The sequence below is a fragment of a genome, unplaced genomic scaffold, assembly GCF_019419815.1.
Source record: "Pyrus x bretschneideri cultivar Hongxiangsu unplaced genomic scaffold, Pyrus_bretschneideri_v1 Contig16, whole genome shotgun sequence".
NCBI lineage: Eukaryota > Viridiplantae > Streptophyta > Magnoliopsida > Rosales > Rosaceae > Pyrus > Pyrus x bretschneideri.
This window is the reverse complement of record NW_025999457.1, coordinates 1732426-1756312: the sequence shown is the minus strand read 5'-3', so window position 1 is coordinate 1756312 and position 23887 is coordinate 1732426. Positions and strand designations below refer to the sequence as shown.

General features: G+C 35.4%; 2 protein-coding genes across 4 annotated transcripts; one reads left to right on the top strand and one right to left on the bottom strand.

The window, feature by feature from the left end:
• The first annotated feature begins 1861 nt into the window (after nt 1-1861).
• Nucleotides 1862-15168, top strand: LOC103957768 (serine/threonine-protein kinase STY46). 3 transcript variants are annotated; one of them, XM_048580876.1, is made up of 16 exons: nt 1866-2327; nt 3647-3761; nt 5116-5234; nt 5393-5506; nt 7224-7296; nt 8230-8340; nt 8829-8879; nt 8955-9094; nt 9179-9286; nt 9964-10037; nt 11964-12139; nt 12847-12942; nt 13281-13361; nt 13466-13516; nt 14080-14220; nt 14568-15168. In XM_048580876.1, exons 1-16 carry the CDS (start codon nt 2146-2148, stop codon nt 14607-14609), a joined length of 1674 nt encoding a protein of 557 aa, XP_048436833.1. In that variant the 5' UTR covers nt 1866-2145; the 3' UTR covers nt 14610-15168. The 3 variants fall into 3 exon arrangements, with proteins under 3 accessions (XP_048436834.1, XP_048436833.1, XP_009368247.2); XM_009369972.2 differs by having other exon boundaries at nt 1871-2327; nt 14302-15168; XM_048580877.1 differs by lacking the exon at nt 5393-5506 and having other exon boundaries at nt 1862-2327.
• Nucleotides 15169-21451: 6283 nt separating this feature from the next.
• Nucleotides 21452-23378, bottom strand: LOC103935568 (extensin-like). Its single transcript, XM_009345336.3, has 2 exons — nt 22074-23378; nt 21452-21775 (listed from the first exon to the last, which is right to left on the bottom strand). The coding sequence occupies exon 1, from the start codon at nt 23353-23355 to the stop codon at nt 22102-22104; it is 1254 nt and encodes a 417-aa protein (XP_009343611.2). The 5' UTR covers nt 23356-23378; the 3' UTR covers nt 21452-21775; nt 22074-22101.
• Nucleotides 23379-23887: the final 509 nt, after the last annotated feature.

Here is a 23887-nt window from a genome sequence, read left to right as displayed (position 1 = left end):
GCAATATTAAGTGACTCATTCAACATATACTCGACCATCCCGAAGGTGATTGACCATACCATTACAGAGAGTGTGATGCTCTTCTAAAACTCGAAGTCAATTGTGGTAAACCGCATAATCCGTCAAAGAGTTCCTATCTTGGCCAATTTATATGCAAAGATGTATGCGGATCACATTCTAATGCATCACCAGACGTATCTTCCATGTCCATAGGGGAAGCTCGAGTCAGCATATTTTCATGAACTTATAAATGTTTTAATTTGAATGTTATTAATCTTTTTTTTTTTTCAAATTGCGTGTACATACCTATATGTTTTGAATATTGGCTGTGTATAATTAGATGCTCTGCTTTTCATTACATGCATTTATTAAAGCTTTATCGCACTCTTGCATACTATATTTTTGTTTTATTTTCAATCTTTAATTTATTCGTACAATCTACACGTCATTTGCATGTTATGACTTCGTCGACTTCTAAATGTCAATCAACATGTTTTAATTTTAGTATCCACTTAGATATCTGGATCAGAACGTGTCTATATCCTTTGCTCTTAATTGAGGGTGAAGAGATGTCAAAAGTTGCAGGGGATGTCATGATTGTTGGTGACACAATATTCAACTTCCATGGACACTCACTACTTTACTCAAAAGACATTCGGACTCTCATTTCTTTCTTCGAGGAAGTCAATTTTGTAGCGGAGGACGCAATGGCTAATCTTGGACATAAAGTTTCAAGTTTCTCAGTTGTGGAATAATGGTACCTTTATATGTGCTAGATGCTTTTTGATCGTTTTTGTTGTGTTATTCTCTATGCACTTCTACTTTGTAATCTCTTTTTAGTATTAAATAAATAAAAAATAATTTTGTAAGCACTTATAAACAGAACACTTGCTTTCAACTTCCATAAGATACATCTAATGCTTCTAGTGATTGGATATGCTACTCACAATAGGAAAAAGGGATGTGTTATCCACATTTTATTTTTACTTTCGACACACCTTTTACTAATTTTTGTTATTTAAATTTTTTTCAATTATTTTGATCCGACGATGAAAACTAAGAAGGATGTGTAAAAGATAAACAGAGTGTGTAAATAACACAATCCTAAAAAACTAAGAGTCTTGTCACATCCCGGCCCGGGTGGGACCACTTCCCGGGCCCGATCCACCACCGTAGCACGATATTGTCCGCTTTGGGCTTACCATTCCCTCACGGTTTTGTTTTTGGGAACTCACGAGCAACTTCCCAGTGGGTCACCCATCCTGGGATTGCTCTCGTGCGCTACTCGCTTAACTTTGGAGTTCCCATGGAACCCGAAGCCAGTGAGCTCCCAAAAGGCCTCGTGCTAGGTAGGGATGAGAATATACATTTAAGGATCAGTCCCATGGGCGATGTGGGATGTCACAAGTCTCCTTAGCATTTCCCTCTCTACAAAATGAGAGTCCATTATTTGACAAAAGAGTAAAAATACAATTGCGTCATAATTATGGTATGAGCTTTTTTTATGACAGCAGGCCATATGTTCTTCTGTACAACATGATGTGACTCACAAGAAATTGTGCCCAAAAATCTAAGAGTGGGTTGTTAATATATTCGGAACACGGTTACATACATCATAGATTATTATAAAAGTTAAGAGAATAAATTTAAAATAAAAATTTCATTTACTTGAATAACAACATATAACATATCGTTTCATATTTACGATAACATCGAAAAGAATCTAGCAAAACCCGAGGCCTCTTCTTAACTACAAAACATTATTATATTGCCCCACATTTTCAACCATATCCAATCCACATTATTTGATACATAATATATAAAGAAAGGAAATTAAAAAATGGAAAAAGTTCTCTCTTGCTGAGACGGAGGTCTTGTTTTTTTCTATCTCTACACACTCTAACCATGACATTCCCTCCTTCGAATTAGCCTTCTCTCTCTAGAAACTTCATGATGCTACAGTGATTTTGTATGACGAAATTGCCCTCTGCTTTCCACCCGAAATCCCCAACAGATCCTCGTCTTCTTCCCGGATTCCACCAACAGTCAAAGATCCTCTGCTTGTCTTTGACAACTCTCCGAGCTCGCTTTCTCCTCCTTCTCTTCTGTGTTTTCATGGAAAACCTGCTGACTTGAGCTTCCCCTATGGATTTGACCGAGGGCGTCGGAGAGAGCTCGTCGCCGCCGAGAAGCTTCGTCAGCTTCAGTAACTACGATGTCCGAAACGACGTCTACAACCGCTTGGTGGAGAGCGGCCATGAAGACGCTCTGACTCTACCCGAGTTCCGTGAACAGTTGGACGGTCACTTCAACCGCTTGCCGGCTAGGTATTCCCCTTCGATCGCTTTCCTCTATAAGATTGTTTTTCATTTCATTTCTTTTTATTCTTTAGTTTTAACGAACTTCCGCCATTGATTTATTTCTGGAATTAGTCTTTTTCAGAACAAAACATTATTGTATTTGTTGATGCACAAAACTGGGTTGACTTTGGAATAACGTAAAGTGTCAAGATGTGATCCTTGCTATGTTGCTTCGGTCACCTAGTGATGAGAGTATGTACAGAGTTAAGAGATAAAAGGGAAGCAATCACAAGATGTACGTGGTTCACCTTAATTTGGGCTACGTCCATAGGATAGAGGAGTTCTCATAAATAATGTAGAGAGTGTTTACATGATACAAGGATTTAGACAGAATCATCATTTAGTGAGTTCTAATAATGGATTAAGTAGAATAAGATCATCAAGGAACAATTGTGGGAGAACGATCTCCTTTTATAGTTGAGGAGCATCGCCTGTTTTCGTTCGTGGTCGATGTGGGACTCTAGAAGCTTTATTCTGGTGTTGACACGTGCTGCGTTGTGATTGATCTCCTAGCTGGAGAGAAACTCATTTTCTTAGACAGGGGTGTCTCAACATGAACGTTTCAGTAGGTCTATGAAGATATTTAGTTAACTGGTGCTCGGTAGTTTTGGGATTGGTGAAGTATGGTATGAATAGTATTATTGAAGTACGAATCCTTGTGAAGCTCTTAGAGTCTCAAATGATGATCCCAACATGATTGATTTCTTGAGTTAATATGCTTTCGGAGTGGTATCAGTGAAGTTTTTAATGTTTGAGCACGAATAAGTTTGTGCATATGTTTGAATGTCAAATTGGTTTTGTGATCTAATATTTGTTCTGTATGGACATGATTATTTTTTGAGCTGGAAGTGTTGTTTGAGTGTTGTTTTCTTGCCTATTATTTCTGTAAGAGTTGGTCGGTTTGACCATGTGACTAGTGTAAAGGTTTACAATTGAAACTTTGCAATGTGTGTAAGGAGTCTATGGACTGAAATTAGTTCCACACTTTGCAGTCAATTCTTTTTGGAAGTACCTTTCCAGGAGGCACAAAATTTTCCTTAGGTCTGTCTCTGTCAAGAAATGTTATTTCAAGGCAAACCTTTCCAGACCTTATGTTATGTTGAAGCTTTGTTTAAAACCTTACTGGGAAAAGTATTCACTATATTTTCCAAGATATTTTCCACTGTAAAACTTCATAAGAGCCATAGCATGAATGTTTCATTTTTCTTTAGATGTGGAGGATGATGAACCTAATTCTATGAATTCTACGTTATTTATTTATTTTACTAATTTTGTTTTCTGCACAGTTACGGACTTGATGTTAACTTGGATAGAGTGGAAGATGTCTTGTTACATCAAAAGCTTCTTGCATTGGCAAAAGACCCAGAGAAGCGGCCCGTGTATCATATCCGTTTCATGGAGGTATTCCGCATCATTTGCTTCAGTATTTTATGTTTGGAATCTTGTTCTGAACTAGCGTTTGAGTCCCAGTGCTAAACCAAGTATTAGTTTATTTCCTGTTGTTATAAAAAGCCACGTTTTAGATTGTTTGCAACAACTTGCATTCACATAATCATTATTTTCCAGAAAAAATTTAAATTATTTGGATGAATACTATATTTCATTTTAAAGCCACAGAAGGTTCATATATGTAGTAATCGCGAGTGGCATAGAAAGATGGGGCATCAATGATTTCCTTGATAATGACTCTGACTCATAATGTCCCTAACCATGGTTAGCTTTGAGAAATGATGGAATAATTGGGAAAATGTTATCCTTAAAAGGTATAGAGCAGTGGTTTCGACGGAGAGGAAGAAGGTTATAAGTAACACAAATGGTTCAGTACTACTACTTTATTTTGTCTCTGGCTTGCACTAAGTAAAGGGCTTCAGTCGAGAAGAAGAAGATAAAGTTGGTGCATGATATCAAGTTCCAATATGGTAGTACTATAAATTCCTTGCCTACTAATGCAAACTTGTGCGCTTTGGGTTTGAAAACTTGAGTCTACATCATAAGTGTACGAGACAGTAATTAGTTCTTAAAAACCAAATTCTAATGTAACCTTTTTAGAGCACATTCACTGTAAACTCTTGTAGGTTCATTTAAAAAATTTATCTCCAATTGGTGACTGTTTGTCGCACTAGTTTTGCTTGTGATAGTCATTATGTTAGTACTCAACAAAAGTTCCCTTACCTAGGCCCTTAGTCTTAACCTCAGAAATAATACTGCTTTGATAAATTAATGATACAAGTTTCTTTCAACAAGATTCTCCACATGGTTAGTCTCTCAGAATGAAATTATAAGTCATTACAAGTTTCTTTCAATAAGATTCTCCACATGGTTAGTCTCTTAGAATAAAATTAAAAGGCATTACGTCAGATAGACATTTACGTGTTTTTATCATTAATTAGCATTTCAACTATACCTTCGTTTAGCCTGATACGAATTTTCTTACTGGCTGTTTTATTGGAAACATTGTTGGGTTCTGGGAAAAAAAGTTGGACTTGTGATATCATGATGTTGTTGACCAGGATCTGGATCAATCACGATGTGTAGTAATGTATGAATCCTGTTGCATGTACTGACTGTCACTTTACCTAAAGAAGCCTAGACTACACTTGAAAATAAGATCTTACAGAATCTTGTAAAGCATGAGAAACTATGGTGGTGTGGTGTTCCAATGTGACATTAGTTCTTTTTTCCCCTTCTATTTTATTTGTCATTAAGTTCCTCTTATGTTAATCATTTTATGGTTCTTTTATGTACTTATGATCAGAATACTTCTATGGGGACAGACGACGAAGATGATGATGTTCAACAATGTACAAGTGTTGTTTCAACCCCAAGTTCATCATGTGATGAAACTAGTGAAGGAGCTACTCTGTCACATGATAGGTAATAACCGTATTATATCTGTGCTGTACTCTGTCTCTGAGTGCTTAAACTTTTTGCCGTAGTTTTTCCCAACGAGGGTTTCGGTGATTGTGTGGATATTGATCTGTGGACCTTTTTTGGTTGTCATTTATTTATATCATTTCTCTGAGTAAAACTAGGAATTGTGCGGCTGACTTTGAACCTTGCTCTAAGCTCGGGGACCTAAATTTGGATGTTAGAAAGAATGCTAAGGACATGGACGGAAAACATCTGACCAAGAATTCTCCCAAAAGGTACTCAACCAAAGTTTGTTGGCTTGTTTTCTGTTCTAGAATAAGCACTACTGGGTTCATTATAAAAAGATTTTTAATTTTTTCACATGGGTGGTGATTTTCTCACACCCCATGTTACTTCCCACACATTTTCATTTTTTTAATATTTGTTTGCTCTTGGTGAAGGCCCACCTCTAAAATAAAGACAAGGTGATGGAATAGCAAAAAGATATTAAAAAATCGAAAGAGTGTGCAGGATTAATGCTTACCATTTGATACTTCAATCGCCACCAATATATTGGTTTACTCGTTCACTTTATCTTAGTGAGCCGCAAGCTTTTGGTCTCTAACCAACAATACCCAAAATGAAAATGCTCAATAGAAACCCATGGCATATCAAGAGCAACAAGTCATAATGGCTTTGGTCCCTAATTATTTTGAGGAACTCTTTTGTAGGAACTCTTTATTCTGAAGGTTGATTGGTTGTCACTCTATCAGTTTTTTTCCTAAAGATTTAATGGAATCCACTGGTTCCTAGGAAAGTTAACTTTTACCTTGGGCAAAGCTTATGAAAAATTTAGCGCTAGTAATTTTCTTCGAAGGTGAGTCAGACCTTTCTTTATATCGTAAATGGTGAATTAACGGTAGGAAAAATGGTGAATAGATGCATCATTTTCTTTTGGAAGAACATATGCATTGATTAAGTTATGGAGCAGATTGTTATGTGCAGCGAAGTTAGTTATTGTTTTGCTTCATTTGACTTCTCATATTTTGTGTATACATTTTTGAGGACTTGGGATGATGAAGACTAAGTTAATATTGAGATACACACCGAAAAATTGCTATGGGTCAAGCGTCAAGAATTTGTAGCAATTAGGGGTAGAATAATGTATGTTGCCTTATTATAGGCTTTCAGTATTAAAGTTTTAGGTGGAATTTTGAGAAGCCCTCTTTCTATAGGTTGGAAGACACTTGTTTAAAACTTACTTTCTTCTTGCTTTAACGTGCACTATTTTTGTCAAAATTTTATTCTGATAAATTTGTTGTATCTTATCAAACAGAAATTAGATAAACGATTTGTAAAGCTCTAATGAATGTGTTGACAAGCAATTACTGTATATGATATTTCATGTGCATAAAGGGTAGACATGATACATAGAAGTGTACAATGTGATAATGAAATTGTATAAAGACAAACATATGCATGCACGCATAAATAGTAAATGCACATATTTATGAAGTAATATGCTAAAGGTCTTATTTTCAAAATAAAAAATAGAAAATAATTTTTCTTTATGCTGATATTAATGCTTTATCAACAATTGGCCTAAAGTATAGTTTTGTTTAAAGATACTGAATCCGCTAAAATCGGAGTCTTTTTCATTTACTTTATATTTTAATTGTGCAGTTTTTATATGAACTGTGGACGTATATTTGAGAGATCACATTTATGCTTATCGGCTTGTTTTTCTCCATCCTTTAGGGATCTACCAATTTCTAACATCTTATTAGATTGGGAAGCTGTTATAGGGTAATTTTGAAAGTTCCATTACATTGTCATAGGTGTAATTCAGATTTGTTTTTCATTAGTTGAATCATTTTGTTGGTGGACCAGTTTGTTCAGAGTCTTGTACTGTGTTTTTGAGTTTCTTTAGTAAAACTTTGTTTCTCATTTAAACAAAAAAAAACATTTATAAGTATGCAGAAATGATATTGACCATTGGGCTGTATAACGCAGGCAAGATATACCACATGTTCCCATTCATGAAGTAATATTTTCAACTATTGACAAGCCTAAGCTTCTTAGCCAGGTATGACTGAGAAGGTTTAATTTATTCGTTTGTTGTCAAGTTTGGTATTACCACCTGGAGTTTTACCTCGATCTCAGTTTCAAAATATTCTTAGAATCTGAAAAGAAATCAGAGTTTGAAGCCCGAAAATCTGCTGATTGTTCCCTTGCGCGTTTGCAAGTTAAAGCTGAAGGTCCATTTGGTAAACTAAGTTCAACTATTCAACGAGTTATATCTCAAAGGGGTCATTTAAGATTAGTATGATAGGATAGTGGACAAGCTTATCTGATACTGCACTTACATTCTGGATCATGAAGTTGGATTCAGCATTCCTTTTTCAATTAATAATCAAAAGGATCATCTGATTGAATAGCATCAAGTGATACTATTTCTGTAGTTTTAGTGTCCACATGTACAGAATTTCTTCAATGTTAAAGGGTATTGAAATTTGACATCATTTGATAGCTTCATTATCCTGTAATACTTTGTCTCCACTTAAGCAGTTCTCTTGGTACTCACTAATATGAATGTGAGTTCAATACCTAATGTTTATAACTCAAGCAGCTATCTTTTTTTTCATGTGACACCGTGATGGTCTGTCATTCATGTTTTATGGTTCTCCATCTGATGTTTTGTGTCAACTCTAGAGTCTAGACCTCACACGCTGGCACCTCAATGCAGTAAGCTTGGGTATCAAATATAATTGTGAGAAGACGTTGTATTGGAAGAGTTCTTTGTCATTATGATTTCTTTCATTAATATAAAGTTATAAATCTATAGCCTTCAAATTCTGAAATAAGTGGAAAATGAATTTAAGGGTAGCAATAGACTATTGACTATTCAGTACATTTGATACATAGTATATGCATTGTTTATGTTGTAGAATCCAAGATAACTGCAGAAGTGTAACCATACCGTGGTCGCATCTTTCTAACTTATGTCATTATTTTGTAGCTTTCTTCCTTGCTTTCGGATTTAGAACTTAACATCCGTGAAGCACATGTCTTCTCGACGACCGATGGCTACTCTTTAGATGTATTTGTGGTGGATGGATGGCCTGTTGAGGTAGTTTTCTTTTACTATATAATGTGTTTATCGTCATTCACAGATTGCTTTCTACTGTCAGAGTTTTGTATCTTGAAATTTTGCATGTTATTATATTATTAAATGAGTAATTTCTAATACACGAAACGTTGGATGGCCTTTCTTAAAATATGTGGTACATTGCTACTACAATATGCTTATTTTTGTTGGCTATGGATTTTGCTATACTGCAAGCTGTTTATGTGCTTTCTTTTTTTATGCATGGATGAACGCTTTTTAGTCAGTGTTTATCTCTGGGCTGTAATATGGCATTGCTACAATTATTGGATCTAATGCATCCCAATATGTTTGTTATAAATATTGGGTTTTATCAAATTGGATGAGTCGAAAAAGCTACAGTTCCTCCAAGGAAATGTCTTCAGAATACATTAAGGGGAATTGCGATTATATTAATTTTATGACAACTGTGCTGAGTTCAAATGTTGCTGACTTTGCAATGTTGTGGTCAGGATACAGATGGTCTGTATGAAGCTATGGAAAAGGCAATTGCTAGAAGTGAGGTATATTGCGTCACATTGCTAAAATAATCCAAGAATTATAAGATAGTAAAACGTATCTGTTGTTTGGTAATTTAGGGGTCATGGTCAAGATCTTCACATTCTCATTCGGCTGTGGAGAAAGCATTATCGGTGAAAGAAAAGACAGGACTCTGGGAAATAGACCGAAGATTATTAAAGATAGGAGACAGAATTGCATCTGGGTCATGTGGAGATTTGTAAGATATGTTTTATTTTTGGCATTCCTTTATTCGTTTATAGTCTTCTCTGCTGCTTAACTTTATATTACTGTTCATTCTCAGGTATCGCGGAATTTATCTTGGTCAAGATGTCGCTGTTAAGATTTTGAGATCTGAACATTTGAATGATGCTCTAGAGGATGAGTTTGCTCAAGAAGTGGCAATTTTGAGGTGAATAATTTTCTATCTTTATCTTCTTTTAATCTAGGCTGGTCCCTGCTGGGGATTTCATATGAAATCATTCTTATCATTTCTATTGAGAGCTTCTCCACTTGTAAACTTTTAAAGATTTTCCCATTATTTTCCAACATCCTCCATAATGAACTTCTATACTAGCCTGTACAAGAGCAATTCCTATAATCTCTAGGAATGACAAGAGAATGCTTCACGTTTTCTGTATTTGCTGGTTGAATATCCAGATTTGCTGGTCTTTATTTTGATGAGGCTTTGGAAGAATATGCCAAATGTAATTACAAATGGAACCAAGAAACCTGTTTTATTGTGTCATTTAAAAAATCACATTTAATGCAGCTGGTCTTTCATTTTGTGGTATATTAGCTGTCACTATTCATGAAACCCATAAAGTGAATGAATTTTCTGATAGTTGAGTAAAATGCAGCTAGCCCATGCTGCATTTCACACATCTAGGCAGTTAAAATTCATGGCTAGGTTCCACCTTTTGCTGTTTCTAGTTTTTCATAGTGTCTTCTCTGTATCTTATTCTTTAATAATAAATTGTCTCTTATTCAAGGGAAAAGAAAACTGTTGTTCCATTTTATAGGTTAAGTTGGCATGCATATTGCTATTAAGCAATACTGATATATATTATATTCGTTTTATGATTGCAGAGAGGTCCATCATAGTAATGTTGTGCGCTTTATCGGTGCATGTACAAAGTCTCCACATTTGTGCATAGTGACAGGTATGGAACTCTCCTGTTGGTTGCCTCCAACATTTACTATATTTGTTAAGTTAGCTTCTTTCGTGGTTTTGTTCATTTTGTATCAGAATCTTACTTGTGGAGATGTTTTTAGAAGCAGTGCAACTAAGAAAAGTAAGAATAAGCATCAGATTGTTTATAGTTTTTCTTTTTTACTTTTTAATTTTGTTAGTGAAGCATAGTATATTCCTTTACAAGGAACATAAAAAGTGAGACACATCCACACCGACACACTCACATTTCCCTTCTTAAAAGCTATCCCCTTTTACCATTCGCCAAAATGGATCTCATTAAATATCTTTTATGGACCAAAGGATATCATTCTACAAAAAGTCAACGACATCAGATGGTTTCCACCGATATAGGTGTAGCCAACCAAAGTTTTCATTCTATCTTTATGAAATTTTTTATTAGGATCAAGAGAAGTAGTAATGGAACTAAAAATATGTTTCTTGGAACATACTTACACTGGATGCGATTACGGGACAAAGGTTTAGGGCTGAAGGGGTAGAGGAAGACCTAGGAAGACTTTGGAAGAGATTATAAGAAAAGACTTAAGAGTACTTGGATCTAACAGAAGATGTGACACAGAACCGAGCGCAATGGTGTTCTAGGATTCATATAGCCTACCCCACTTAGTGGGAAAAGGCCTTGTTGTTGTTGTTGTTGGAACATACTTACACTTTATTTATACTCTTTTAAATATTGGATGCGCTAATACTTCTTCTCTGAGTGTGCAGCATTTAGGAAGATCTTACTTGTGTTATATATTTTAAATTCCTCTAAGCTGTTTGGATGTCATGCATATGGGAATTCCCTATTATATGTAATTTGTCAATCAGCCCGCCTTTGGCAACTTGGTGCGTATTATGAAGCTTCATGTAGGTTAGGAGTTGAAGGATGTAGATCATTCATGGGATAGATTTTGTTTTGGGATTACCTTTGGATGTTGTTTCTTGAGAGTTTTGGGATAGTATTTGGCTGGGTATCTTTTTATGGGTAGAGCTTTATTGTTGATTTCATCTTGATTTCCTTATGTAAAGCCTTACTGTTTGTAGTTTTAGATGAGTATAATTAGTCCAGTGCCAACTTGTTGCTGTATTGTACTATTAACACTTGTTGTTTTTCTTCTTTTGTTCAGAAATGTCTTGTTTGTAATGGATGCCAAAAATTATGTCATGAGTACAGCTTTGTTTGGTTGTTTTGTTTCTTTTTGGTTTTTTGTATATCCATGTAGCACAAGACATCAACTTCATAAAGAAAGTAAACAGAACTGGGACGGCGTTTCAGAGGATAAACTAGAAAGTTCTAAATTTAAGGAAGTTGGTTCATCATCTTCCAATTAAGAAAGAAAACGGCTCAGATGATGATTCTCGGTCATCAACTTTATTTGAGAAAGTTGGTCCAGTTTCAAGTGTTAATAGTAGTCATTCATCATCAGGCTACCTTAAAATGGCACCAAGAGCTAGGGTAGATTTCTGTTTGCTGTAGACTATTTGGTTCAGGAGTTTAAGCTTCGTTATCCCTGGTTGTTTAACGCAATTCCCTCCTTGAGTTGGCCTAGTTATCATGTTGAAATTAGTCATTGATCACCTTAACAAGTCAGAATGGTACCAAGGCTTAGGGCAGTTCTGTATGTTAAAGCGCTTTGGAAATTATGGGTTTTATCCTCGATATTATGGCTACCACTCTTAATCATATGTTTCTTATGCATATTAGTACCTTTGTTTTTGGTGTCTAATGCTTACAGATACATGTTCTAGCAGTAAGTGCCTTGCTGCTTCTAACAATTGAAAGTTGTTTTGACTGTACACACATCTTATCTTCCCTTTTCCACTCTTCTGTCGTTTTGTTCTCTATTCTTATGTTAATAATTATGAAAATTCATTTGTTTTTTATTTTTTGCAGAGTATATGCCCGGTGGAAGTCTTTATGATTATTTGCATAAGAATCAAAACATCTTGAAGCTTTCAGAACTGCTAAAGTTTGCAATTGATGTCTGTAAAGGAATGGAGTATTTGCATCATAATAACATAATTCATAGGGATCTAAAGACGGCAAATCTGCTAATGGACACTAACAATGTAAGAATTAAAGGTTATTGTTTGCTTGTTTGGCAGCTTCACTTTCTGCATAAATGTAACCTACGCATATTCATGATAACTGTATTTTGATTTAATTTGTCATTGTACATGTATAGCTTTACTTAGGTGACAGGAAAACGATAAAGTTCAATAGATTTGTTTGTAATTTTTTTTAAGGGGGCTAATGTCTTCAGTGGATCTGTTGCTGCTTTAGTTGATATAAGTTGTAGTTATTGGACTTGAGTAACCAAACCGTCTATTGTTTTATATGGGGTAATTGTGCGTTGTGCTTTGAGGTATGAAGTTTGATTATGGGAGACGTATATCTGCATGTCAAAAGTTCAATTCTACCAAAATTCTCATGGACATACTGGAATTGATGTCTTCTAAGTTTTTGTCAATGGTGAATTTGATACTTTCAGGATGTCATGAATGATGAAGTTAGATTTGTGTTTAAAGATGTGGGGTAATGCAATTCTACTTTCGACAAGTATATTTATATTTTCTAATTACTATAAGTACAGTTCAAAGCTAAACACAGTATTTTTTGTTTATGATAATGGGTAAACTGTTTCCTGGTTAGATTTCCAAGTAAAAATGGTTGAAATCTCCTCTCATATCCTGGCTATTCTATTTTCTGTTTAGGAAAAACAAATAGGTTTTTCTTTTCTTTTACAGTTGAAAATCATTTTCTTGTTTGCCTCCAGGTTGTAAAGGTGGCAGATTTTGGTGTTGCTCGGTTTCAGAATCAAGAGGGAGTAATGACAGCAGAGACTGGAACCTATCGATGGATGGCACCTGAGGTCTGATTCCTCTGGTTCAATATTTTCCTCTGCTTTTTTTTTCCTGCTTTGTCTCTTCGCGAAAATTATTGTCAACTCTTAAACCGTTGGACTTGGTTCACAAATTGGTCCTTCGTTGTGATCATGGATTGATTAGCTTATCATTAACAATTATTAATATCCCTTTGTTTTGGCAAGCGGGATATGGTTCATTGAATTTCCTGTTTTGTTAATCACATTTCGGATGTCAACATTCTAGTTTTGTTACTGCATCATTACCATAGCAAATGCACCGTAGTTCGACAACATTGATTTACATTCTTATTTCAATATCTTATTGGTTTCTTGTATTTTGCAAGGTTATCAACCATCAACCATATGATCAGAAAGCAGATGTGTTCAGTTTCGCAATTGTACTTTGGGAGCTAGTAACAGCCAAAGTATGCTTCCTCTGTGTATTAGGAATTTAGGATGTGGACATTACCTAACTTCTTAATATCTTTTTATTTATTTATTTTCAAACTCGTATGATTTTGTATTGCAGGTTCCATATGATACCATGACTCCATTGCAAGCTGCCTTGGGAGTTAGACAGGTTTATTGTTTATTCGTTTATCCATTTATAGTACATATGTATTATTTATATCTGTTCGTCTGTGTATTGAATATTGATGCATGAAGACATTTTTTCTATAGCCCGCATTGTATTTGCTGCTTAAGAAATCCTGTTAATCCACAGTTCATGCAACTTGATTATAATTTTCCTCTATGTTGTTTCGTCCTGTTGCCTGCCATGTGTGTATCTTACAGATGTTGACAATTCTACATGTGGAATTAAAGTTTGAATTGATGACGTGCTTGAGTTTATGTTTGTAACCCTGTGGTCTGAATATCCTCCCATTCAAACTAAAAAAAGCTGTTACAAAACAGGCATATATTTTATAAACGCAAGAAAAGGGTAAAACTTAGTGAATAACAAATTTCGGTATTATCTGATGACATTTTTGTTGCTTATAATATAAATAAGTATAAATTATGCCTCTGAAATCATGTACAATGGTACATACCAACTGGTTTGGCTGTTCACTCAGCGTAGTATTTTATCCAAATTCTTTTGTGCCTAAATAGTTATGTTTTGTTTGACATTCTATTTCCCAGGGGCTGAGACCGGAAATTCCGAATAATGGACACCCCAAGGTTTTGGAATTAATGCAGAGATGCTGGGATTCAGTTCCTTCCAATCGGCCTTCCTTCTCCGATATAACAGCTGAACTTGAATCTCTCCTCCAAGAAGTCCAGGTAGGACACTCTCCTGTCTTTCTTGATGTTTGGTTCTCTCGTCTCTCAGCCCCACACTGAAATAAATGCATGAAATCTCAGGAAATTTCGGAACCCTCCAATGGCACTTGAGAGTTATGACGACTCAGAAAATTTCTGAAATAACCGAAACTTCTCTTTTTGCAACATTCTGACCGGCTCATTTTTAGGCGTTTGGGATATGGATGAGGCTTTGTGTTTTTCGTTTGTTTCTCATATGGATATAGAGGTTATACTGTACACTCAAGGAAAGAGAAAATTAGAGAGATTGCTCAAGACGATGTCATTAGTGATTAGTGCTTGATGATCTGATTTCCTGTCTGTTGTAGAACTCATCTGAAGCAAACACCCAGTTGAATGTCATTGTATAATATTGTCTGTTTGGGAAATGAGATGAAGACGCTATGCTAGATATTTTCTATACCTACATGTATAGTGATGGTTACGTCGGACGAAGAGCTTGGTGTAGATGCGATCACAAAACGCAGTGTATCTTTCTCGCGATGGAGGTACGTTTGGTGCTGTATCCCTTTGTGCATATTTCATCTACGGTTTTCAGCTTGGTCATTCTGTTATGGACTCGAATGGTCAGAAAATATGACAGATTTTAGGGTTTTGTTAAATGTTTTGCCGATCTTGACTTGACTTGCTTGTAGCCTAGTCCGGATTTCTCAATTTCTTTCGTTTTAATTGCGATTTGCGAGTAAGTTGTGACTGATTGTTTTCCTGTTTCTTGGAGTATGTTGATCGGGTGATTGATAAAACGATTCATGTTTTAGTGTTTCGTTTATGAAAGAGATCGAACGGAAATTATATTGTTAGCCTAGCAGTAGTAAAATTCCGTCGATCCAACAGCTGAAAAGTGCTTGGCACAATGTTCGTATGGAGCACTTCTATTGAAATTTTATCAGACTCGTCTTATTTTGCACATTTCTATTTATTTATGGTTTTATATTGAAGAAATCGAAGGACAAAATGCAAGAGCTGCATTGATGAGTCGCGCAAAGGACCAGGTGCTTGGTTCAAATGATATCCTTTGTGCTTTAAGCATAGCTCTATACTTTCAAATGATTGCACGTCCAATATAAAATGATACGAGATGTTCATGAGTTTTACGAGCTGAACATACTAAAATTCTATCTCTTCTTTGTAGCAAACTGAATATTTTGTCCGCACCCGACTCCTTTTACTTACAAGTTGAGATTGAACATGCCTAAAATGACCCAAACATGAGTTCAACTCGAAGGCATTTGAAGCTAATTAGAACATCTCCAAAGGAGAAGTCAAAAACTAAATGTCAAATGTTAATTTTAATGATTGACTTGGTAATGTCAAATTTATAATTAATATCCGTAGGGTCCATTTTGAAAAAGAAATCAATTAAAATAATTTTTAAGCTTAGAATTGATCCATTAATAGGATCCGCACAATAAAATAATTAAAGAATTAATTGCCAACACATTTTTCATGTCAAATTTGATACCAAAAGCTCATATGTTAATCCATATAGGATTGACATTTGTTTTTCTTCGAAAAATAAGGTAAGTGGTGACAAGCTATAGTTATCTACTCCTTCAGAATCCGAAAAGACTATTAGTGGGAACTTCTTTTTTACTTTTAAATTTAATTATGCAACATTCCATTTACGATTTGAATTATCCCTTTGAGATGATATTACAACCCTGGTCACATCCTTAACTTCTGGGCTGGCCTTCCTGGATAGGGTTGTTGGGACTTGAGTGGGTTGGAACTTGGAAATGGGCTGCGTGAGTAGGACAACAAAAAGTCTAGGGGTTTGAAATCCAGATCATGTTTTACACAAAATACGGACATTAAGTTTGACTTCTTAGTTGTCTTGAGAAGAACAATATATCTTAAGATACGATTAATTTACATTCTTCTTTTCACCATTTCCTTGCTTGATGAAAAAAAAAAAAATAGAGAGTACACATTTAGAAAGTGAATTATGTTTGTTGGAAATGGCCGTTTTTCACCTTCCACACATCTTTTACCTGATTTTTAAAGAGCGGGTGTGTATAAAGTAAAAAAAAAATCCAAAATCACATCTATTTTCTTAGGTCACGCATCTTCTCTCATTCTCCTAGTTGCTGATCATATTTGGTGATATGAGTCATGATATTGTGGTTAACACAAAGATTAAGAATTAGTATTGCACTCCTAGGATTAAAAGAATCCAAATTCTAGTAGTGATTACAAGCAATGGTTAAAGGGAGAGTATCAATAAAAAAAAATTCAAGAGTAAGAATGAATACTCACAACTAACTATTAGATCTATAAACTTTATTATACATATAGACTCGTTACAGAACTACGCGGTCGGATTGAGTTTAATTATTTTCCAAATATTAATCTTAGATGTTTACATCTTATGATTCCATTCAATGAAAAACCTTTGACTTTGTAACTAGTTAATATAATAAACATCCGGCTGTAAGTGGCTAATGAATATTTCTTCTCTAATTCCCATGAGTGACAACATGTATTAGGACGGCTTAGATTTTCTTTCCTTTTAAAAAGATCAGTTGGTGGTTTCATTACGGTAGTTCATCTTTCGGGAGTAAGAAAGACGTCTCACAATGATATTTCAACCTTCTCTTGGTCATTATCGTGTAATTTGTCAGTAACATGAATCGAGCTCGTGAGGTATCCGGAATGCGAGTTTGTGATTTATTCCCGACCACCAGCCACGATTTATTAAAATGGATTAGATAAGTTTAATTTGTGTACTTCGTCATCCAATGTTTCCGATTTCATGTCTTCTTCCTTGTTGTCCGGGTGAATAATCACGTCACCCACTTAAGTTGTAGTTTTGTTTTTTTTTTTTTTTTTTCTTGTACTTCATCAAATTCGTCCACTTATTTTGTTTGTTTCTACTGCAAATTCAACCATTGACTTGTATCACAAGAAAATTTTAACGTAAAAAAATTGATATAAAACACTGAAATTTGGTCCCCCCATTCCAACTGGCAATTTCCACGTGAGGTGGCGAGAACATCGGGCATGCAAGAACACATGGTTGGTTGCCGACAATTTTTACCACAGTCCGTCGCGATTGACAGCCAACCAAAGCATCGACCACCAACAAAGATAAAATATGCAGAGCAAAGAATTATGGGCACAACAAAGTAAAATGATGAAAATGTCCTACGCTTACTTTGCACATGATGAATTTTAATTTATATATATCCTGTCCCTTCTTTAGAGTAGATTTTCATCAATCTCTTGCCATTTAAAGCAAAATGGTTTTCTTTCTTTATCTTTAATTTATTCAAAAGGAAAAATAAAGTTGATTGGAGAGATATAAGAAAAGTGTGTACGACAGTCAAATTACGTGTACAATTTGAACGTTCTTGCGAAGCAGAGCCTCTTCGTATTCTAATACAGTGTTAAAGCTACCCCAGTTAAGCAATCTTGATGAACTAATTTCGATGAAACTATGTTCATTATAATCTGGATGAAACAATTTAATCAAATTTTGAAAAATAATTCATAGCACTCTTTATCATGGTTGGTTTAAGCAATTGAAATGTCAATAGTTTTCTGGTATTTCGTAATCTGACCTTTTCAGTGTTCCCCACACAGGGCTGGTTTGGTATTGCTGTGCTTTGAAAAAAAGCTGCATCTGCTGTGTTGTGAGAATAAGCAGCTGTGAAATAAAGCAGCAGAGTGTTTGGTAAACTTTTTTGTAAAAGTGCTTTTGAAAAAAAAAAAAAAAAGCAGCATTAAAGTGTTTGGTAAACTTTTATGTAAAACAAATGTGAAAAAAAAGTCGGTTTTTCAAAGCTGGGTTTTGCAGCTTCTTGTTTTTGGCTTTTTTTCACCTAAAACTGTGAAAAAAAGCTGAAGCTGAGTGTTTACCAAACACAAAAATAGCTCCTAGCTTTTTTTGATAGCAGCTTTTTTCAGAATCACCTCAGTACCAAACCAGGTCACAATCTACTAACATCCATCAGCTTTGAAAAAATGGCGAAAATTATAGTTGAACTGAATCTGGCTGGAATGTTGGCCATGATGCAGTTTTGCTCTGATTTTTTTAAAATTTTTATTTTTATTATAAAAGAAGAATTATGTTTCCTTCATATATCTCAATCGTAACATCGCCCACATTCCAGCCAGATTCAGCTGAACTTCATAATTCGTGTACTGTATTTCTTGTGCCAAATCAAATCATTAATCTCTTCATAAAAACAGTAAAGAAAACAAAATTATAAATCTTGAGTCCTACAGATGGATACACGTGTTTACGTACCATGGTAATGTAATCAGATCGGACACGCATATAAAATTAACCGACACTAATTACGATACCTTGATGTGATCGAGTCAAAATCAGAATTAGCTACCTAATCTACATGTCCATGATGGGTCATAACGAAATGGTTTGAGTTAATTAATTGCAACTATGTTGAATACGACAGTTAAATAGAAAAGCCGGGTCCTTTAAATAAAGGAGTAAAGGCTGGTTTGGTATTGCTGTGCTTTGAAAAAAAACTACTTCTGCTGTGCTGTGAGAATAAGCAGCTGTGAAATAAAGCAGCAAAGTGCTTGGTAAACTTTTTTGTAAAAGTGCTTTTGAAAAAAAAAAAAAAAGCAGTATTATAATGTTTGGTAAACTTTTATGTAAAACAGATGTGAAAAAAAGCCAGTTTTTCAAAGCTGGGTTTTGCAGCTTCTTGTTTTTGGCTTTTTTTCACCCAAAACTGTGAAAAAAAGTTGAAGCTGAATGTTTACCAAACACAAAAACAGCTCCCAGCTTTTTTTGATACCAGCTTTTTTCAGAATTACCTCAATACCAAACCAGACCTAAGAATATCTCAAGGACAAACTCTAAATTTTTGTTAAACTAGCAAATGAAACGTATCAAAAAAACTATTTTAATTACTCATTTCACCTTTTCATTTTCAATAGCATTTTCTATTTAACAAACTTTAAATAATTTACTAATTATTATCAATTCAAATTCAACTCGCTCATTTTTTAAAATTGTTCTTTTCCTTGTTGGAGAACAATTCAGAAAATAAATAAAATAACAAAAACTGAAATACTAATTCTTTATTAATGAACTATACTTGCAATACAGAATAATATTACAGAAATAAATACAGGAATTTAAATTGATACTAACTTGATTGAATTACAAATAAAGGCTAGAGCAAAAGCTATGCCCTTCGAACAGTATTTCCGTCTCATTCTTGTGCTTGTGGTTCTACGATGTCTGCTCAACCAGGATACAACTATCTAATTTTACAACCCACATTGGATTATAGAATTCTAGCGAACTGCTTTGTGTGTTTACTCTCTATAAGGTTTTGTATGCTAGAGATGGGAAAAAGAAAAGGATGATGTACGATGGAACTGAGACTCTAGTTATATAGGATATTTCATACCTCTTTAAATACCTTTTGGATGTATCTGAAGCTACACAACTCTTTGAAAGAGTTGTGTCTATTAATCAAAAAAATTTTAATTAATTTTAATTAAAAACTTAATTCAAAATTAAAATTAATGATCTGATTAATTTTAATTCTTAGGCCCCCAAGGCCCTTGTCTTGATTAATTAATATAAATATTATATTAATATTATGGTATAATCATCAAGCCTAATCCACACAATTAGTTGCCCAAACCTCAATCCTCATTCCAAATGGTCCAACAACAACACCTAATCGCTAATAAAGGTGATTGACTTAATATAAGGACCTCAAATTCCCTTGAGTTCCTTGATGTGGAACTAAAGGAGCTCAAAACTCCAACACTACGTACTCACTTTGCATAACGGTCAATTCTTAACTCGAAACCCTACACACAAATCATAATTCGTGACCACCATTGCATCCATTGGAAGGTTTGTCCACGCATTGAATATAAACCAAACTCTGTTCGAATTTTAGAATGAGCGACGTAATTGTCTTTCCTCATCACTTACCCACTCCACCATGTTATGATTTCATGAAATTGTTAACTACAAGTTTGTTCGGTTGCATTAGTTCAAAGGGCAAGTGTCAATGTATTTTATAGTCAAATTTCCACACTAAGAATACATAACTAAAATCCAAAATCCATAAATTTGAGAGAGACCTACAGTGTCCTGATAAAAAAGAAAAAAGAAAAAAGAAAAAGAGTTTGGATAACATAAAGAAAAGAAAGAGCTCTGTCGTCACCTAAAATGCTAATCTCAAACCGTAGAGTTGTCGAGATACCTATTTAGGTTAAAACTTAAAATGTTGCTTCTAGTAATGACTTGTTTGGAAAAAAAAAAAAAAAAAAAACTCTCAGATCACTATAAAATGATAGTCAATCAGCAATGACCCAGTGAGTTAGACTTGTTGTGGTTCATTGTAGAATTTGAACAATCTTTCTACTAGTTGAGAGTTTTTTCAGTGTGATCGTCACATGAGATGGTACATCACGTGTCGTTATATAAATGGTGGATTTGTGTGTTAAAATGTTAATAACATAAAAAATAAAATTTCTCACCACTTACATAGAAACACATGGTGTACCATCTGTGTTTCCGTCACAACTAAAAATTTCTCCTACAAGTGAGATTTTTTTGGAGTTTTGATAATCCTTCTGATTTTTTATCCACGATGGTCTACTGGAAGACAATTGTATATATAGTGTAGTGAACTAAGTTTTATCAATAAGATTACCACTTTAACTTTTTTCCCAGCAACGGATAAATAATCGACAACATTAACTTTTAGAAAAAGTATTTTACATTTATGTTGAAAAAGTAATCACAAATTTAAGCTATGAAATATGGAAAACAAATTGAAAAAAAATAGGTCACCTAATTGAAGAAAATAATACAATACTAGATGATTTGACAAAATAGATCACTTAGTAGGCATTTTAACAATTAATAATCTTCTCTATTTTGTGTTTATGAAATATTAAGAATAAGAATTTGCAAATAGTTTTTCTTCTTTCTCATCCTTTGATTTGTTAACACTACTCGCATATATTATTACCAGGAAATTTAGAGTGATGTTAAGGACGATGATGCCACATATTTACACCACATTATTACCATATAATGTAAGCAAGTCAATCAATATTCAATAAGATAAAATTGATTAATTGACGTGACATGTATATATTACTTGTGAGAATAAATGGTACACCAATGTGGTATACATGGTTTCTATAACATTATTTGGAAATTTAATTAAGAGAGTAAAATGGGAAATTAAGTAAAATTTGGGGAATGTATTTATTTTAGTATTATGATGATCACCTCTCCATTGGAAGGTTGAAACAAACAACATACATATACCATCTCTTTTGAGAAACAGGAAATAAAATACATGGAACATGAGTGCCCTACAACTGTCTAATATTGCACGGAAAGGTAAATATGAAACCCTATCGAATATCGCATATATAAAACACGTTACATCAGCAGCTGCGTGGAGACTCGTTTTTTCTTTCTCTTCTTCCTTGTGTGGTGATAAGGCGCGCTGTTCGACTTCAACAGCCCCTTTCTTTATTCTGACCTTTCTTCTTCCCTTACCTGCACAGACATATTATTGTTATTTGTTAGGTCTCTGTCATTGGTCTATTTGTTACACACGACTACTGAATATCAAGAAAAAGAAATATTAGTTGAGTAATTAACGATATGTTGGAAATACATTGAGCATTTGCCAATAAGGATTATTAGCCAAAAAAGGAAATAAACCCTAGTCAATAAAAATTTATGGGAAAATGTTATTTTGTCATAGTGTGCATTTGGTTGTATGGTGATTTCCAAATTGACAACAGTAGTACTAACTAATTAATGAATAATAACATAGAATGGAGAAGCTTACCAGCTTGATGCAATTAAGCTTTCAATATCTAGTAGTGGTGAGGAGGTGGGGGTGAGGAATAGATGTAACCGTGTGGTGGGTGAGCTGCTGGAGGAGTTGGTGGCTTGTAAGGTTTCTTAGGTGGTTGTGGTGGTGAGTAAACTGGTGGTGGAGGAGACTTGTAGACTGGAGGGGGTGGTGGGGGAGACTTGTAGTGGTAAGGTTTCTTGGGTGGAGATGATGTGGGAACTGGAGGAGGTGGAGGTGGTGGGGACTTGTAGTGGTAAGGCTTCTTGGGTGGTAATGGTGGCGGTGGTGACTTGTAGTGGTAGGGGTGCTTAGGTGGTGAGTATTTAGGAGGAGTAGGAGAAGGAGGTGGTGGGGACTTGTAGTGGTAAGGCTTCTTGGGTGGTAGTGGTGGCGGTGGTGACTTGTAGTGGTAGGGGTGCTTAGGGGGTGAGTATTTAGGAGGAGTAGGAGAAGGAGGTGGTGGGGACTTGTAGTGGTAAGGCTTCTTGGGTGGTAGTGGTGGCGGTGGTGACTTGTAGTGGTAGGGGTGCTTAGGTGGTGAGTATTTGGGAGGAGTAGGAGAAGGAGGTGGTGGGGACTTGTAGTGGTAAGGCTTCTTGGGTGGTAGTGGTGGCGGTGGTGACTTGTAGTGGTAGGGGTGCTTAGGTGGTGAGTATTTAGGAGGAGTAGGAGAAGGTGGTGGTGGGGACTTGTAGTGGTAAGGCTTCTTAGGTGGAGGTGGTGAGTGAACAGGGTAATAAGGCTTCTTGTGTGGTGGCGGTGGTGGTGGGGATTTGTAATGGTAGGGCTTCTTTGGTGGTGGGGATGAGTGCACTGGTGGGGGAGGAGACTTGTAATGGTAAGGCTTCTTTGGTGGTGGGGGAGATTTGTAGTGGTAGGGCTTCTTGGATGGTGGTGGTGGAGACTTGTAGTGGTAGGGCTCCTTAGGTGGGGGTGGTGAGTGCACTGGAGGAGGAGGTGGTGGTGGGGATTTGTAGTGGTAAGGCTTTGGTGATGGTGGTGGTGACTTGGGGTGGTAGGGATGCTTAGGTGGTGAGTACACAGGAGGTGGTGGTGACTTAGGGTGGTAGGGATGCTTAGGTGGTGAGTAGTGCACTGGAGGAGAAGGAGAAGGAGGCGGTGGTGACTTGTAATGGTAGGGAGGAGAGGCCGGTGGTGGTGGAGATGAGTAAGGGTAGTTGGCTGAAGTTTCTGAAGGCAATGTGAGAGAGACTATTGCCACTAGGAGAGTGACCACAAGAGAGGTCACTTGTGAAGGCACCATTTTTCCCATCCTTCGTTAAGAATGGGTTTTTTGGTTTTCTGCTTCTGAAGCTAAACCTCCTCACCCTTTATATAGCCTTGGTCTTTACCCTTCACCATGGTACTCATGCCAAATTTCACTTGTCAATCATGAATTATCTTAGTAAAAAACATGATTACTGTAAAAATAATGCTAATGGGGCCAGACTATTTAAATAGATTATCAATTAATGTTTGGACCAATGAGGCCTTTGACCGAATTTTGTTAATTTATGCCCTTGTCCTTTTTATTTTTATTTTTATATCTTGTTTCATGGAATAGAAGGTTCATTGTAAACATAGATAACAATAAATACATAGATATGATTTTTACACTCTATTACTGCGCAGTAAAAGATTGTAAAAATTTCTGACAATATTAAAAAATAAAAATAAACAAGAGCTTGTAAAAATCATTAACCATTTCCCTGAGCGTATCACCTAAAGGGCTAAGGGTGTGACCATTTTTACTTTAATAAGGCTTTGTTTCATGCAATAAGAGTACGTAGCAGAAAGGTTAGCTA